This window comes from Lytechinus variegatus, chromosome 6, assembly GCF_018143015.1.
Source record: "Lytechinus variegatus isolate NC3 chromosome 6, Lvar_3.0, whole genome shotgun sequence".
In the NCBI taxonomy this organism is placed as follows: domain Eukaryota; kingdom Metazoa; phylum Echinodermata; class Echinoidea; order Temnopleuroida; family Toxopneustidae; genus Lytechinus; species Lytechinus variegatus.
Genome location: NC_054745.1, coordinates 27,027,745 through 27,047,174, shown reverse-complemented (window position 1 = coordinate 27,047,174; position 19,430 = coordinate 27,027,745). Strand labels below are relative to the sequence as shown.

The following is a 19,430-nucleotide window of genomic DNA, read 5'->3' as shown; positions in this document are numbered from 1 at the left end:
TCATTCATAATTGTCTAGGAAATATAAATAGATGATTGTCTTCGCCATCGATGAATCAGGAAAGAACACAGTGAAAAATTAAAAACATACAACTTAATGAAAATTTTGACACTTTTGGCTTCCCATAATTTTAGCACAGAGTTAGACCATGGTCTAAGTTAAACCTGACTTCAGAATACGGGCCATGGAGTTTGCATCATTCTAGAGTTTGTACAATCCTTTCTAATTCATAGTATGAATAAAGGAGAACAAAAGAATTTGAAAGTAATTTTTATATTTTCATTCCTCCCTAATTCATGACCCAATGAAAAGGAATAATGCATTTGACAGTGTTAACAGTAGTTGGTTTTTGACCTGGTTTCCTACGATCCTTTCCCCTTACAGCCTCCATACCCTGACTCCAACCAACCATATATGTCATCCATGAATGATCATACCTATCACCATGACAACCCTCCAACTTATCATCCCCAGCCTTCCTCCCATCCTTCAACTTCCTTTTATGATGAGGTTAACCTCCTTGTTCAAATTATACTGATTAATTCAATATTTAGCTGCACAGTCCTTTGCAAAATGCTTTTTCCTGTCTTTTCTTCTTTTTTTTGGGGGGGGGGGGCAAATCCACCTTTTCAATAATTTCCCCCTTTTTTTTGGGGGGGGGGGGGTTGTTTCTCTGTATACTACTTCGCCTGTACTTCTGTTTTTATTTTCAATATTAGTCATATCATTTCTGTATCATCCCCACCCCCCCAAAAAGGATTATAAGTTTCAAGCCATTAAACATCTTCATTTCATTTTTGATGCAAAATGACACCCCTTCTTCTATTTAATTATATTTCTTAGTAGATAGATTTCACAGAAAAAAAAATTCTTAGACCTCAATTTTATTTGAGTTGGGTTCCTTTCATGCTTTCATTTTGTTCTGCTTACCTTGCATATGGCATGCGATTCCATGAATAATCAATATGCTTATTTCTCTTTCAAGTAATCAAGTCTGCAATGTAAAACAGCCTCTGTGCTGATTGCTTTTATTCCATATAAGAATATATTTGAATGATTAAATGAATAAATAAGTAAAAAAATCCTCCCTACATATTATGTAATTGAAGAGAGAGAGAGTTTCTGGACGGTTTGACAAATAAGGGAAGTGACATACATGTAAGTACGAATACACATTAAATGGAATTACCTGATAGTTTGTACAGTATAGTGCAGTTCTGTAATTTGTATAATTTTATCTATATCCATCCTTATTTACAGGATTCCCTACCAAATGCTTCTCATCAATCCTCTCACCCTTTGAACCCTGTGACCTCTGACCTTCGACCCCAAGGCCATCCTCTTCATATGACCTCTCCCTTTGACCCAACACTAACTTCCGACCCTAACACAAGTGGTCCTTCCTCTAACCAACCAAACTTTGTCTCGAGCTCCTCAATACGCTTGAACCCTCAGCCTCTGCACGACCCTGCTGTGACCTCTTCTCCCCTCTATGACCTCAGCATGACCTCTGTTGACCTGGAGGTCAGTATATTAAAATGACATCTAAGTGATTTTCATTTGGTTGATGAGTTGCCAACTACATTTTAACTAAAATACCCAAGGGACTCATAAAACAAAAAGAGAACAAACAGACATGATAATCAAATCATATAATTTGTCTTAAGTTCAGATGAAACAATATATTCCCAGCTACAATTAAAGAGTCTGAAATCTTGAAATTTAAGGAAATTTTAACTTAAGTGCTTCTTTATTTTGTCTGGGAACTTCGTTGAGGCATTGCCCAACTGTTCAGTAGACCCATATGTGGCATGAGGATTTGATTTAGTATTAGGTTTATATTCTGTTACAGCCAAACAATGGTTCTACAATGATAGTGTTAGTATAATAGTAGGAAATTATAATTTGTTAACAAATTTCGGCATTATTTCGGCAGTATGCTCGATCTGAAAAAATCAGAAAAAATTGGAACCGATGGGATTCGAAGCTGCCATCTACTGCTTTCCAGGCAGCGACTTAACCTAAAGCCCCTTTTACACCTTCACGGAAGCAACACGGATCATCCCGGATTGTCAATCCGGGGTCATCCGTGTACAGTCCGGGACTACCGTGTACACTCCGGCTACTCATCCGGCGCCATCCTTGATGTACCGGCATGTCCGGGAGAAAAATTGAACATGTTCAATTTTTCATCCCGGAGTACACGGACTGGTAATCATCCGTGTTCATCCTTGTAGCCTCCTTGTACATCCGTGTAGCTACCGAATGCATCCGGGAGGCTCCTTGTAAGAACCGGGTGATCCTTGTTGATACCGGCTTTATCTGGGGTCAAATGTTTGTATTGTTTGCGTACATGAACAATAGTCCGTATTCATAACCAAGCACGAGCATGCTCCAGATGCTGCAAAAAGGGACGAAACTTCATTCTAGCCAGTACAGAATGTGAGCAACCGTGAAGGTCCGTGTAAAGACCCAGTAACATCCGTGATCATCCGGGTATTCCGTGTTGGGAGCATATCAAAACAGGATCCCTATTGCTACCTTGCCTATCCTTGTAGACTCCGTACTTTTCCGTACATATCCGTGTTAATAACCAGTTAACTCCGTACTCCGGGAATGCTAGGAAAATACAAATTTGGCACCCCGGATCATCACGGACTGAGATCCGTGATGATCCGTGTTGCATCCGTGAAGGTATAAAAGGGGCTTTAAACTTAAGCTTCTTAATATACTATCTATTATACCTATTTTATTGTAAAAATTATTCAGTCTTCAACAGATTAATTACTTGCAGCAACCTTTTTTGTCACATGCCCTTAATACTGATAATCTGAGATTGAAGTGCTGATAACGATTGTCTTGATTTCCTTAACAGAATGGTGAGCAGTCCGTGCCGCCCCCTCCCCCGCCCCCACCCCCAAAGGCAACCTCGGAACCTGCAGACTACCAGGTCTCTGTCGATTAACTCTTTGAATGCTTTAACTGATTGGTTTTGATTCTGAGATGAAGTGTGATTTGAAATTACGATATGAATCCCAATCTATGACTACAAGCGTATATTCAAATGAATTAATTTAGGAATGACTCTGATCTACATGTATCTCTTGGTCAAAATGAGTGAAACATGGGATATTGTTGCTTATTATAAGCCCTTCATGTGTGAAAATTGAATCCTGGAATTTTATCAAAAAGGGTCTAAAATGTATGAGAAACTGACTAAAATCCTCATTCAACATTCATAAACAACATTCCATTTTCTTAATTTATGTGAAATGTAATTTTTTGGACTTTGGTTTTTGTTAAATTCCTAGTATACAGGAAATAAAGTAGAATAGTGGAATATGGGTTTGATGATAATACGAAAAGCGGTTATTTAAGTTAACTTTGTTTCATGAGAAGTAATTACATTCTTTTAGATTAGATCTTATTCATATTCTCTCAATATATTTTAGTTAAAATTCATTCTAGGGAAAAGTCTTTCATGTGTACAGAAATGAAGGAAGCACAATATTTTGTTCAATTCTGTTTATGTTCTCATGACCACATGTATCATATTGTTTCTTCCTTTCTGAGCATGGGTCAATATGTGAGGGTCTATGTGATCGTACTTGGGTGTGGAGGTGTTTGTCTATCTGTATGATTTTGGAGGTGTTTGTCTATCTGTATGATTTTGTTTCATTTTTTTGAGATGGGTTTGAGTCTTTCAGTCATGGAGAAATATCAGGTTTAAGATAAATGAAGTATTCACAGCAAATAGAGAAAACTCTGTACGAGATAAACATCAAAAGATAGAATATAGCATGTTGTAAGATAAGAGCTCATAGTAAATATAAATGGAGAGGAGAGAGAGAGAGAGAGAAGGCGTGGAGGGGGAGGTGAGGGGGGGAATGGAGGGGGATGGGAGGGAGGGGGGAGAATGAGAGATGAGTCAAGATAAAACGCATTTTGAGATTGTAAGGAATGGAACACTGCAATACTTGAAAGATAAATGATTTGCATCGATTTAGAATTATTTGATTTTGAATGATTTGATTCACAAGCATGCTGACACAGGGGTGGATACTGACTAATAACACCTTTCTACATTTACTCACAAATTCTTTCCTAACAGCCTTTAGGGACATCTCGCAATTTTCCTCACGGCCACGGCTCTTCACCGAAGAGGGCGCCCTCTGCTCACGATCCAGCAAGTCAACATAAGGCTCCTTCATTCACTATTCCACAAGAGGTTTTCATATTGTTTTCTTCTCTTCATCATAATCTAAAAATATTCCATTAATTTTCCCTCTTTGTATATTCATGTTGCACTTAAATGTTTTTTTTTATATTTGATTTATGATTTTGTAAAAATTTAATTTTACCCCCTTTATTGCACACTAACAAAAAAAACTATGATTTGCAGATGAGCAGATGTGCACCAATGGCAGAGCTCCATCCATAAGCACCCATGTTGAGTGTCATTAACAATGAAAGCAGGCTGCTGATTGGCTACTCGCGATCAGAACAAGCGTCTGTGTTGAAAAGTCATTGCACTCTACCAATTAAAAAGAGAATGATTCGTGAATGCAAGCCCATTTGTGATTGGCTGATTTTGTTGTAACATACATGTATCGGGGTCTGTGAGTGGTCAGAAATGTCTGTTGTGTATGGTGGGTTGTGTTGTTTGTTCTGTACAGAGTCGTATATGAATATGTGTGTGTATTTTTGTATTAGTGTAAACTATGATATCAAACACACAGATGCCAAACCGTGAAAACCCCATGTGACTACGCTATTACTCTTGTCCTATTTTACAGGTTATTTTCCTTTGATAATGTTTTTAAATATACATACACTTTTAAATTTGTCTTATTTTAAAATTCTTTTTGAAAACACAGTGGAGAATGAGTAAGGAAAAAGAATGAAAGTATATCACATTGGGTGCATAGGACATGTATAAGTCCCTTTCCTCCACTCCCCACAATACCCATGACACAGCATAATAGCTTTAGATTTAGAATTCTTATGCCTCAGATTATTCATAATTTAAAACCATGGCCACCTTTACCTCATACTGTGTAATGCACCCATTATGTAGTACATGAATTTGCTTTATTGACCGCACACAGTCACCACTTGAATTTCCACTCCTTATATATAAAGCTAATTTACTGTTTGACTTACTATTTACATATGTGTTAGAAACAACCCACGATTCTAAATCCCTTATACTTATTAAACCATATGTGGCTTGAACACACCAATGTACATATACATTTTAGTATCACACACTATTTTAGCCCTATAAAGACACCCAATCTTATGCATGCCCATAGACTTATTAGACTTCACACTTCAAACTACTTATGCCCTGTTAGAGTGAGTATACATGCTCAATAACGACATATGATATAGGTAAACCATATATGGTATAAGAATGCACATAAGAATGCACCACATTACCTGTGTAGCTATTGGTACATGTATGTCAATATAACACTGATGTGACAGGCTTATAGGCCATTGAATCTGTAGTATGTTTGATATTGTAGAAATGAAGTTGGTTATGATATGTATCTTGCAAGCTGTTTCATAGGCTGTTCTTAAGTTACAACAACTTTACCCACAGCAAATAATTTTTCTTGCATGCCTATCATTTTTATTCCAACTGGATTAATTTCAAATAGAATCCTTATGGAATAAAGTTCTTGCATTAACAAACATCCACTCACAAAATAATTTGACCAGATTTGATATAGAAAATTCACTCCCAATTTTACAAAAAATGGGCTAGCTTATTTAGCACTTGATAGGTCATCAGTTGTGCATAAAGCTATGAATAAAATTGTGAATAAAGTTGTGCATAAAGTTGTTCTTAACTCCTGGGGGGTGTTTCACAAAGATTTAAGTATGACTTAGAGTCGCACTTAAATGCCGAGTTGTGTACGGTATGAAAGGCTTGACCGCATTGGTCAGATCGTGCCATGAGGACGCGCACTACTGCGTATCTATCAATAAGATCGCGCATTGCATATCATGTACGCGTCGGCATATAAGTGCGACTTAAGTCATACTTAAATCTTTGTGAAACACCCCCCTGGTCAGCTTTGTGAAAGGCCACCCTGGAGCCTGTTCTTGCTACAAAACTTGTTTTCCAGAGCTAAAACATGAAAAGCACCTTGTCGAATATGCCAGAGCATATTGTCCTTCAAGGCCAGGAAAAATTGAACAGTTTTGCTGACAGCCAGGCAAAAGGCAGTGTATGTTTACATGTTTGATAGAGCTCTGGCATGTACATGTAAATGTGTAGTTATCTGTACATAGTTGGTGAACAAGTGCAGGACTGTTGCAATGCAAATGAATTTGGAACTCAATTGTTAATGTGTACATGTATGCACATGTAGCGATGGTTCTGTATAAAATGTCTAATGGATTTTTACATAGTCTCAAATCTTTCAACAAATCAACCAGTTGAAAGCGTTTTCCATAAAAAGGTTTTATTGTGCCAAATTTGTAGGATATATTGAATTAGGTATAGTGTTGACCACAATTGTGACTCACCACCCCAAAACCAACTATAACTTTGCCAAAATTAATTTTGAGATTTATAATTATATTGAGTGTGAAATAGCCCATCCTAAGTTTTCGGTGATGTACATATATATTTTTCTCAGTATTGATCAACAATAATCTACACAACGACTGAATGTAGAAGCAATTCAATGAGAGATTTCAAGAATTACACAAAAAAAGGTTTTGAAGTCTGGGGTACCTCAAGCATTGCAGGTGAAAAAAATCCCCATCAGCAGAGATCTTGGTCACTACCTCAAATTAAGAGTTTGCTTTCTTCATGGTTGATTTTTTGGAAGTTTCTTTATTGTGATTTGTATTCATATCAAGGCATCCGCAAACTGCATGGCTTCTTTTTAGCTTATCAAGAACCTCCCGCCCCATTATAGTACTCCCAAAGAGGATGTGTATACTATTACTGATTATTTGTCTGATATAGAGTTATATATATGGTTATTAGTATTTTATGTCTTCATGTACATCACATGTAGGTATATTAACATATTGCTATTTCATATTGGTGAAAGAATTTGTAGAAAGCCAAGATATTTAACAATTTTTTTCAACAGAATCAGGCAATCCATTTTTAAAAATAAATTCTGAATATTTTTCTGGAATATCGTGCAAGACCTGGAATTTTTTTTTACTTAGAATGCATCATAGACATGCTTCACCATGCCTTATTTTTTGTTGTATGTAAAAAAAAAGTAGTTTTAGTTGTAAACATTGTAATAGAAGTGTATGTATAGACATGTAAAAACCATAAAGAGATTGAATATATGTATGCTCACTGCGCTAAATTTAGGTTTGATTTATTTTCACATATTATAGCAGTAGTCATCAGCCATTGCAAGTAGATGGCTAATTGTCTCAATATCTGATTGGTTAATAAGCTGATGACATCACGTTTAACCAGCCAATCACGTTTGCTTGCACACACTGCTCCCATATAGATACAAGACGACTTGGACGCCGTGCTGAAAACGTTCCCAAATTACCCTAGCACGCCATCGGTAGAGACTCCTACTTATGCCCCGCCCCCTGTGAGATCGGCTCCGCCCATCACGTCTCCCAAGCCAAGACAGGTTGACCAATCACTGCATCCTGTGTCCTGTTGAATTATTCATGAGTGCTGTCCACAATTAGTATACTCATTTTCTGCATTTGCATCGTGCCACTGTGTTAACATGTCTGTTTTTACCTATTCTCTTTTCATGTTATGAATATTCAGGGTGTTTTGAATATTCATCTTATTCATTTTACACATCCCCTCCCTTCTTTTTGCATGAAATATGCCATAAGGGTAAATGTAAGGATGACAACAAGTTCAATACTATTCAATCAGTGAATATATTTTGTGCAACATGATCCAGGCGCCTGTTCCAAACACCAAGCTGGGCAAAAAATCGTATAGTTAATTCCAAAATTGGCGGAAAATGGTCCTAAAAAGTTAACTCATAAAATAAAATGCTTTTTGAGGGGGATAAAACAAATTTAATCCACAAATTGTCCCTTCCCTTATTTTTTAAATCAGTCCTTTCCCCTTCTTTGTGTTCAATTAGAATCAATTCATTCAAGGAAGATGAAATTCGAAGATTCATTTATGTCTTCGGTAATTTCTTCAAGGCCACATGGGAGATTTGTGTGTTTTTCCAGTGTGTGTGTGTGTGTGTTGGATAGCATGTGGTTTTTCAAGTGTTTTTCATTTTTTGTGAATTATGTGTTCTTAGCTTTGTTGTTTTCAGAATCATCACATATATTCACAGAAAAAAAGAAACAATTCTGATAAAATTCTGACAAAGGAAATGCCTTGAACAGTGATGAATTATTTTGAAAAGGCAATTTAAAATTTTATCTTAGAATCACTTCAAACTGGAATGGAAGGATCATGAAATTGTCAACTCCATCATTTCTTGAGAATGTTTTCTCATGTAACGTCCAAACAAAAATTGAAGAATGTTGTTTTCAAGCATTGTTTTACATTCACAGGGGACATAATGTCCTGCTTCAAAATCATGAAAATTGACTATCCAAATTAGCAACTTGGTGCAGTCCTTATCAATATTATATACCTTCTTGTCAATGTTCACAAAATAATCATCTGTTTGAACCATTGATATAATTCTCATCTAAGATATTGACATCTATTGAGTATCTGACTCTTTACTTTTGTTCTCATTACCTGAATGTCATCAAATATACCATTGTACTGTTCTCTCTATTAATTTTGTGAAGTATTATATAAGATATTGTATTTGAATAGATCTAATCTCTATCATCCTTTACCAATTGCCATATGTCAGAAAGCGATATATTTGACTAACTTCACCACCTGTTTCGTCTCTGCTTCAAAATGTGAGTTTATTGTCGAATCTGTGATCGTGACAATGAAGTGGATTGTATCAACTTCAAGGCAACTCATGATATTTTCTTCATTTAGGTTCTACAGTTAAACAAACATCATGTATGAGCTACCATAACCATTTAGATATTTGTATTTTCATGGAAATGCATCAAAATGCATTGTTGCAGTACATCGGATGTACATAAACTAACACCCTACTTTTGTCTATACAGCTATGATATATGCATGTAATAGTTTTATATAATATGTTTCTCTGACTAACTCGTATTATAATTGTTTGTTTTTATGAAGTGTGTTCAGACTAATCATGTTTACATTTGAATCCAGCGCTAAGTGTTGGCATCGCGTATGAACATGGCTTTCATCATTTGTTGTGTTTCTGTTTTAAATAGCTAATGTGAATATTGCAGACCAGCCTTATTATTACACTTGTTTTTTGTTCCATTTAAGCTTTTCTTTGTACTTTAGCTTATGCAAGAAAATCACAATATCTGATGCTAACTTCAGAAACATTTTGTTTTTAATGGACAACATAAATACAATGCTACCTACACAGATACTTTGATTGAAATTCCACAGTTCCTTTCACATTTAACACTCTGCCTATACCAATATGAAATCATATCTATATCACATGTGTTTTGACAATGTTTTGTAACGTAAAGAAGAATATACAGATAGATGAACCTTGCACTGTTATCCCATTCAGAAGCTCTTTTATCTGATGATGCAAGGGTTACAGTTTAGTTTAAATTTACGTTTTCATAATTGTAAATTTTGGTCAAAGCAAAGGCTCTGCTCAGTTACAGTTTAGTTTAAATTTACGTTTTCATAATTTTTAATTTTGGTCAAAGCAAAGGCCCTGCTCAAAAGATGCACATCTGCACTTGCTGAAAAAAGGCCCATGCAAAGTCATTTCAGTCTGAATTTTTGTTTGGAAAGAAATCTTTGTCAAAGATAATATAATTTCTAATGTGAAGGATTATACTTGCATGTATACAGGGTCCTTGGTGATATACAGGTTGTAAATTCATGCCATTGTCCATTTCAGTGCAGTGTTTATTTTTTTGGTTATTTTTTAAAATTTCATTTGAATTTAAAGCAAGGTATTTTAAGTGATTATTTTACAACATCAGATATAGTTTTAGAAATAATACTACAGGGGGTGAAGACACAGGATGGATTCAAATTTAGATTCATTTGGTGTATAGTTTGATATTTCTGAGGATTTAACTTGTTCACCAAAGTACTTCATTAGCTCCTTATTCATTCAATGTAGTTCAGCATGTCAAAAGTGTTTTTAGTTTCTGTTGGCACTTGTCCTATACGAGTTGAAATTGAGACAAGTGGTATAAAAAAAAAAAAATTCCATGGAATTTTGGCATATAAATGATGTATCGTGATCCTATAAGTTTTTATACCAGTCTTCCCATGTGGAATCAGGCATAGGGTCTGCGATAGCTTGTATTGCTGTTGCAAATTCCCATTGAATCATATATACTAGGCACTCCCTAACTAAACATCGGGCTTATGTGTAAAGAGGGATTTGAATAAAATGCTATATTTGAATAAAATCCTAGAATATTCAAAGGTGAAATCATAGCATTTCAAGTATTTGAAAAAAAGGTTCCCATTGCTTGCGAGTAGGTGAGATCAGATGTAGACATTAATATGTGTATTTTTCTAAAATTCAAATCCTTAGTGAAATTCAACATTTTTGCTTTGAATTTTTTAAAAAGTCCCTTTGAGTGGTCTTGCACTAGTTTCGTTCAGACATTAGGCTCAATTAAAACTACTTATTACTAAACTACTCCATTGGATTATAGTCTTTCTAAAGGAGCAATTAGATATAGGTTTCCAGACATTTGTTTCCAGACATAAGTTTCTTTGAATAATTCCCATTGCATTTTTGTCTAATGCTAGATGCAGCCGGGCATAAGGTTTTAAGGAAATCCATTTAAATGTTGTCTTCACTCGGGTTTATTCAGGCCAAAAATTTATTTTTCTAAAAATTACATTTCGCATTGCCATTATGTACTAGGTACAATAACAAATAAGGTGCCTTATTAGTATTCATTTTAAATTCCTATGGCATTATTGTCATTTACCAGATAAGAAACCATACATGGGGATTCATGTAAGTATTAACTTTGGATTTCCATTGCATTTTTCGTATCAGGTGCAATGATGCATGGGGATTCATTTAAGTATCTACTTAAAATTCCCATTGCATTGGTGCTTTTTACCAGGTAAAAGAAATGATACATGGGGATTCATATAACTATTTACTTTCAATTTCCATTGCGTTGTCTTATATCAGGTGCAATCAGATGTAGGAGATGTACGCAAGGCGCTTACAGTCAACCAGGAGCCAGCTATTCCACCACCACCTGATATGAGCAAACTCCAGCTTGAAGGTTTGTGCTAATATCTCTCTTGAAAAAAACCTAGATGTCGCACTTAAAAGATATATGCATGATAAAAGACACAACCACATTGGTCAGATCATGCCAAGAGGACGTGCACTACTGTGTATTAATCAGTAAGATTGCGTATTGCATATCATGTACAAGTTCGCATTTAAGTGTGACTATAAGTCATCCTTACATGTAAATCTTTGGGAAACACTGACCAGGGCTCTAAACAAACAAAAATGTTATTATTTTCACTGTTAGTACATAGTTTGCCACTGACGTCCATTTGGGCTCATTTGTACAATTATTATATTCCAACTTTTGCCACAATTTTACTCTTGTGGAAACTTAAGGATTTGTTTATTTATTTATTTTTTTTTTTTTGGGGGGGGTAAATGAGCAGAAATATGTTGAAAGTTTCCACATTGTGAGCAAACAAGACAAGGGATGAGTTATAATACAATTGGTTATATCATATTGGCTACCATAATAAATAAATACTAAAGTTTAATGCAAAGCATATGAAATGTCACAAGTGATTGTGCTCTGTGAGAGAAATAACTTGTCATTCCCAGTTTCCTTTTTCTGGGACACACCGTACTTGTCCTGCAATGTTTCTGAAATTCCCCTGTTCACTGCATCAACTTCATTCTTAGTGTCTCATTCACTCTGCAGAGGCTGCCCCACCCAGGCCACCCCTCCCTGGTGATGTACCCCCACCCCGCCCACCACCCCCTGAAGATCAGTCTCTGCCGGTCCCAGAGCAAGGATCTCACCAACCCATTATGGTAAGTTAGCTACGGGACTACCACTTCTGGGCACCGTCTTAGAAAGAGTTGCAATGGATCCGATCAAAGACAACTATGGAAAGCCAGCAAAATGAACATCTGGGCCCCGTCTTACAAAGAGTTACGATCGATCCAATCAATCGTAACTCTATAGAAATCCATCACTGTCATAATTTTTTCCAAGGAAATTTGCAAAATGTCCTTTGTAAACAAAGGAGATCACACCAAATTGTCAAGAAATCAATGAATTTATGGATATACATTTATTTATCTAGAGTTATTTTTAACAAACAAGCATTTTCTATGTAGATTTTGCTGGCTTTCCATAGTTGCGATTCATGGGATCAATAGCATCTCTTTGTAAAAGGGCCCATGAAATGATTGTTCAAGATATTTTCCAGATATGCTGTATATTCATTGCTTCCTTGAAAATTGCACATGCCTCTCTTAAAAAACATTGTGCCAATTTCTTGTACAATAAATATGACATTGTTGGATTTCCATAGAGTTGAGGTTGATCGTATCAAACAAAATTCTTTGTAAGATGAGACCCTGGTGTGTTTTATACAGCTGTTTGTAAGGGCCCAGTCCTACTATGGTATGTGAGCTGCCCTAAATAGACTGGGCTGTTTCGATGCCTAAGAAGGGGGGGGGGGGCTGATTCAGCCACCCCTTGTGATCTCGGCCCTCGATTGCGCGATCGCAAAGAAAATTGCAAGCGTGTTACCCATGGCATTATCTATAAGACTGTAATATCAAATTCTGCGAAAGAAATATTAGCACTCCCTAGAAGTGTGATTGAAAATCTAGTTTAGACTCAGCTAAATGGTATGCGGTAGGCACGGTAGTGAGAGATTTGTACACGAAACTCTGCCAATTTTTTGTTCGAGCCAAGAAAAGAAAAGAAAAAGAATACCTTCCAGACACACCATTGTGAAGGTTCTATTATTATATTGAAATATTTTTAAGTGTTCGGTACAGCAAACTCGTAAAATAGCCTTAAAAACTGACAGGCTGAAGCTTTTCGACATGCATCCATCGGAGTAAACTCGCATGAATGACTAAAACGCTAGAGCAAAACAATAATAGAACCGAAACCAAGACAATGGACACTAAATGGCGAGCCGTGATTGGCTGTCAAGTTAACAAGTTAGGCTTGGTACCAGCCGTAAACCGCAAAGGTTCTTACGAACTCCTATAGTTTTATTATGTTATTTTTGTTACAGCAAGCTGCATATGACCTTCATGTTGAAACAGCACAGTGGTCCAGTAAGGACAATGATCTCATTGCAGCAGCTAAACGAATGGCACAACTAATGGCTGCCATGAGCAAACATGTCAGGTATGTAAAGTTATCTTATGACCTTATAACAATCTACTATTATTTAGGTTTTTATTATTATGAGTATTGTTATAGTATTTTTATTTTTATTATGATTTGCATATCATGATTCTTTTTTTTCTTCTTTCTTTCTTTCTTTCTTTCTTTCTTTCTTTCTTTCTTTCTTTCTTTCTTTCTTTCTTTCTTTCTTTCTCTTTCTTTCTTTCTTTCTTTCTTTCTTTCTTTCTTTCTTTCTTTCTTTCTTTCTTTCTTTCTTTCTTTCTTTCTTTCTTTCTTTCTTTCTTTCTTTCTTTCTTCTCTTCTCTCTCTCTCTCTCTCTCTCTCTCTCTCTCTCTCTCTCTCTCTCTCTCTCTCTCTCTCTCTCTCTCTCTCTCTCTCTCTCTCTCTTCTTTCTTTCTTTCTTTCTTTCTTTCTTTCTTTCTTTCTTTCTTCCTTCCTTCCTTCCTTCCTTCCTTCCGTTCTCCTTCATCTTTTTCTTCTTCTATTTCATCTCCTCATCTTCTGCTTCCAGTTCTTGCTAATATAATAAGTATAAAGCCCCATTTATAATTTCTCTACACCTACGATATCTTATTTTATCCATTCTCCTTACAATCTGAAACCTCTCACAAACTAAAATATACCATCACTATTGTTTTTTTTTATAATCTCTCTTTAAACTTAATGTCTTTTTAATATTGGTACAAGGTTTAACATTTCTGAGATATTGTTATTAAAGCATCTGTGTGATTCAAAAGAAAGACAAATCATTTCAAATAATCAAACAATATTTTCTCCTTGGCTCCATTCCAGTTACTTTATGATTTTTATTTGACCTGCCACCCTGAAACCAACAATAAGTCGACCAAAATGAATATTGAGATTTTTCTTGAGCTTGAAAATCATTTCCAAAACTTTTAAATGATATAAAATATGTTAAATTGACCAACAATAACCATTATAAGTACTTGATTGAATGCAGAGGAAATTCATCAGGAGCTTATTGAGGAGAAAACAAGGTTTGAAGTTTGGGGTTCACTCAAGCATGAGATGTGCTTGCTGTGTAATCTCATTGAAATTTCCAAACAGTCTGACAAAGTAGTGTCCAAGGAACTCTTGTATCTTTTCTTTTATTCTTCATGACTTCAAGTTTTCACAGTATAAAGAAGAAGAATTTCTCTCTCAGATAAGCTGTTTTGGAGACTGAATTACCATTTTGGCTATTGACAGAGAACCTTAACCTGGCGATTTATGAGTGGTTTTGGTGTGGTAGGTCACATATGTTGGCAATATCCCATTGGCCTTTAACCGTTGACCCTGTAACCTTTGACCTTTGACCCCATGACCTTTATCAGTGGAGAGGGTGGTAATAAGAAGGACCTGATAGACACCGCTAAGGAGATCGTCAAGGTCGCTGCCTTGGTGACCCGCCTGACCCGCGAGATAGCCAACCAGTGCACCGATATCCGTATGCGAGTGGTAGGTACAGGCTGCCTAGAAAAAAATTGGACACATCCTTGTTTCAGTACAAGGTGTTCAAAGACATGGATAGCATGTAGTGTCACTAACTTGCTCTCTCTGTTGACAAGAAATTATTACAAATCCCTTTCGTGATTTTTTTGTGACAATATATAATATGTGTGTGCTATTATGGAATATTATGATATTTATGTGTAGTGTGTCCGTATGAATTTCCGTGTTTCAAGCATATTTACTTCATATAAAAAAAAGCATGCAAGAGCTGTATAATTGTATACAGTTATGTGCAGGAAGGATGCGGTAATCCTTGTACATGTATATTTATCTGAACCTAACGATGCCTGGCATTGCCCTTTTATATGCCTTGAGAAAAAAAAGACCTCCATAATTATATGCGTACTGTTTGCATGAAAAAGGCATATATTTTATCCCATGCACATTATCGCTAAAGTTTCTATGCACAATATCAGGCAAGCCCAAAGCTGGGGGAGTTGGGGAGTTCAGAACAATTCCCTGAAATATTCAAAAGCAAGAAAAAATAATGGAGGAAAATAAGAAGAGAAGGGTTTGAGCCCCCTAATGGAAAACCCTGGCTCTGGGCCTGTGTAGTTTGTACTGCTTTAACTGTACATGTGACCAGCTTACATGTATGTCCAAAGATAACTACTGATAATATACCAATACTTTGAAAAGGCTGAATTTTTTGATTGACTTTTCCATGTCTTAGTCAAGTTGAGTGAATCTCTCGGGAAAACATTCCTATTATGACAAGGGGACACAAATTGTATGACATCTTGAGAATAGTCCCTAGTGTTATTTCTTAAAAAAAATGTTTCCTTCAAATGACTTAATTATTCATGTGGATGTTTATCATGATTAGTAACATGAATATCGGCCCATATAAACCTACATGATGCACCGGTCATGTATAGGAGTGATGGTTTGATCTAATCTTGTCAACAGAGGGAGCCAGTTTGCTGTGAGAATTTATTCAAATCATTGTTTGTTATTGGGACCCTGTTTCATAAAACCTGCTAGACCAATAATCTTATTTCTTTCAACCATTCATATGCCAAGATTGAACGGTAATACGTGTAATACATGTATCTACCTTACACCTATAAGTATGAAAGATTTTTTTTGACAGTAGGTTTGGTGAAACAGGGCCCCCATTTCCTGGATTCTATCATAGCATAATCAATGATGATGCACTGCATAAGATCTGATTTGTCAACTTTTTTTTGGCAGTTAATTCAAGAAAATCAAATGGAAATTGAGTTCAATGGAATATTTTATAGATGGTAGTCATGGTAAATATGACATAAATGTATACCTACATGTTTATAAATTTATGGATTGATTTTATTTTATTTCTTCTCTTTTTTTGGGGGGGGCATGGGCTCTAAATTTCTGAATAAAGCTGAATCCAAAATTCCCATTTCTTTACAGCGAGGCAGGTCATTGTAACTCATGCAGTTCATTTCATTGATTGCACTATGAACCGCGTCCATACAAAACCAAAGGAAATCCAAGGACTAACCCCAAACTTTGCAAAGATAATCTGATTGTTAGCTTTGTTTCCATCCCCTTATCTAGCGGTGAGAAAACGTCAAAGAAAGAATTAATCGAGATCGCTAAGAAGATCGCTCTGGCGTCGCAGGAAGTCGTCAGGCTTGCCGGAGAAATCGCAGCTCAGTGTACTGATAAACGCATGAAAAACGTGAGCATGTAACCCATTTCATTGTGGTCCCATTCAGTCTCTTTCTTGTCTTGCTTGTTCCGTGCCTCTTGTTTTGCATATGTATTAGTCATTTCTTTAATCTGTTTTGTTTGTCCTTTTCCTTTGAGTTCTGTTGTTTGGTCTGCTCAACCCAACTCGATATATGGGTGAAAAATATGGGGGAAACTAGGTGAATGTTAAATTATGATAATTAAAATATGTGATGACCAGTTGAGAGTCACTGAATTAAAAACATAAAAGTCGTAATGTAGTGATAAACATTGTTTATCACTTAAGACTTAAGGAAAAACAGACCAGTTGAACTTTTAAAGATGTTTTGGCTAGCTGTTTGGAAATTTAAAGTTGGTACCAGTAGCCCAAATTCACAAAAGTGGTTTAAAAACTATCGGTTGAAACTATGGTGTATGCAGATTTCATGTGGAAATTACACTTCATTTACCTTGCTTATTAAAAAAGTGTCCAGTACTGATGCACGCTTGTGCCACAGGTGCCAAATTGACGCCTGTTGCCTTGGTTATGCATGCTGTTTTATTCATGGGTCCACTGCTCTGAAGAGTGGACTCGTTAATTCAAAACATTATGATCAAGAAATGTGTTTGAATTTAGTTTAACACCTTGATATTCTCAAAAGGAAAATAATTTGCCCTTGGTTTTCTGAAACTTTTTTCTCTTCAGAAAATGATCATTCATTGCTATATTTCACTATTAAAGGAGAAAAAAGTGATTGGATTGTCACATAATTGTTTCCAAACTATTCTAGCCACGCAGGCCACAGGACCAGTTCATTATTGTTTTATGCTTTTCCATCCCCAGTCCTAATGTAGGGATATTGTGCATTACGTTGTCTGTTCTCTTCTGTTGTATCTAGGTTTAGTATATTTTTTTTCTAAATCTTTCACTTCCATTTTGTTATTTCTGTTGTATTTTTCCTCCAACTTTTGAAAGAAAAAAAATGAGGATCTTTCACTTCACCAGGTCTTTTAGTTAGTAACTTCAAAATTGATAACAGCACAAATCTTCTCTGTACTTTTTTATTTGGTAAATGAAATTCACATGCATGCCACACAAAAATGCATGCATGGGACTACGTACAAATCTTCAGCCCCAAACATTCACCATAGGGTTTAATATGAATATTTAGAATATTAGGGCATCTGAACGCAGTCACTTCGGATATCTTTTTCATATGATATTCTTTCTAAAAAGAAAAACATGCACAAAAATGGAAACATCACAGAGTGCTTTATTGTTTTGTTTTTGTCTTCAATATTTCAATAATAAAAGCAGTTCTGTGAATAGTCTCTATGTATGGTACTCTCATTGTGTCTTTCTTTATGTTCTATCATTTTGTGCACTGAAATGCATGTTTGGTTTAATTTAACAAGAATGCACTTGTCTTCCCCGCACCTGTTCATGTAAATGTGCACGAGAGCATACATGTAATGTCTTGCAAAAGTCAAAACATGCAACATTAGCATTTTTAACAATATTGTTTTTAATATGTGAATGAAAATAAGATAAATGAAATGAATGTAAGCTAATGCTATTTTGCTTTTGATGTACAGTTGTATGCTTTTTATTCTGATGACACATTTTTTTCTTTAAAAGAAAAGAAAAGAGATTTGTGTATGGTTGTCTTTATATAGCCTTGTAATGATTATCTTTGTGCATAAATGATTATAATAATATCAATTTGGTTGTATTAATTGGAATTATCAGTATTGGAATTTATTTTATCCTGATAATTATATGATATTACAAGTGCTTTTTCTCTCATAGTTTTTCCCAAAGTAAAGGAAATTATAAAATATAGTATTGCAAGGTTTGATTAGTATTTTCTTATTTTGGACAATGTTCTTCCAAATGCACAAATTACTTTTTAAATTAATGATGACTTTCTCACACACACACATAAGAAGTTTGCCAGCCTCACACATGGGGCTTTTTTGTTAAGGTGTCTATTACTTTTTCTTTGTAATTAACTCATTTATTTCACATGAAAAACCATACAGAATATTACAGAAAATTACAAAAAGAAGAAATTGTTCCATGTACATATAAAATAGATAAACACACAACAAAATTGAAATACAATTGAAATACTTACTTTGGCTTTTAGCATAATTATAATGCCAAGATACAACAGCCTACTGAAACCAACATTTTTCATGATATCTACCAAAATGGAAAAAAATACCATATTCAAGTTAAAGGATGTTTAGACTTTTTTTAATAGAAAGCTAATTTTTTTTCTTTGATTCATCAAAACATTTCTTTAGACTCTTTTATTAAGCATCTTTCGATTTATAAACTTGACATCCCCTTCTTTAGAGTGAGGGTATCCGTGTTTAGTATTAATTATGACCAAAACATGGTAGTGATACAATATTCAGAAGTTGAGCCATGTATCATAAGAAGGTACAATCGAAATTACTATAGGCTGAAATCACAAGTCTGCAACAAACCTTGTAAAAATAGTTACAACTTAATCACAAAAAACTGATGTATGTTTTGATTAATCCAGGAATAAAAGTTGAATCCCTTATTTAAGAAAAAATAAATCTATTTTTGGACGGAGAATAGTTTCACATTCTTTTTTGGGGACATGAAACTATTCTCCGCTTCCCAAAAGAAAGTACAGATGAAGAGATTTATTTTCTTGTTGGAATTTAATTTCATCATGACCATTGATTGTATGTTTTTGTAATCTGTAATCATGAACATTTTATCAACTCATATTGTCTATTAGAATATTACGTGTAGGTCAGGCATT

At 35.3% G+C, this 19,430-nt stretch overlaps 1 protein-coding gene across 7 annotated transcripts in view; it reads left to right on the top strand.

The window, feature by feature from the left end:
• LOC121417293 (vinculin-like) overlaps positions 1 to 19,430 on the top strand; it is a 79,793-nt gene that overhangs the window by 54,128 nt on the left and 6,235 nt on the right. For 3 of the 7 annotated variants that reach the window (XM_041610943.1, XM_041610941.1, XM_041610944.1), the window contains 5 exons: positions 7,503 to 7,634; positions 11,235 to 11,331; positions 12,004 to 12,116; positions 13,343 to 13,458; positions 16,513 to 16,636. In XM_041610943.1, the coding sequence (XP_041466877.1) occupies positions 7,503 to 7,634; positions 11,235 to 11,331; positions 12,004 to 12,116; positions 13,343 to 13,458; positions 16,513 to 16,636 (582 nt within the window). Of the gene's footprint in view, positions 1 to 7,502; positions 7,635 to 11,234; positions 11,332 to 12,003; positions 12,117 to 13,342; positions 13,459 to 14,792; positions 14,917 to 16,512; positions 16,637 to 19,430 lie in introns of those variants that run through there. The other 4 variants (XM_041610945.1, XM_041610948.1, XM_041610947.1 and 1 more) reach the window with 3 other exon arrangements.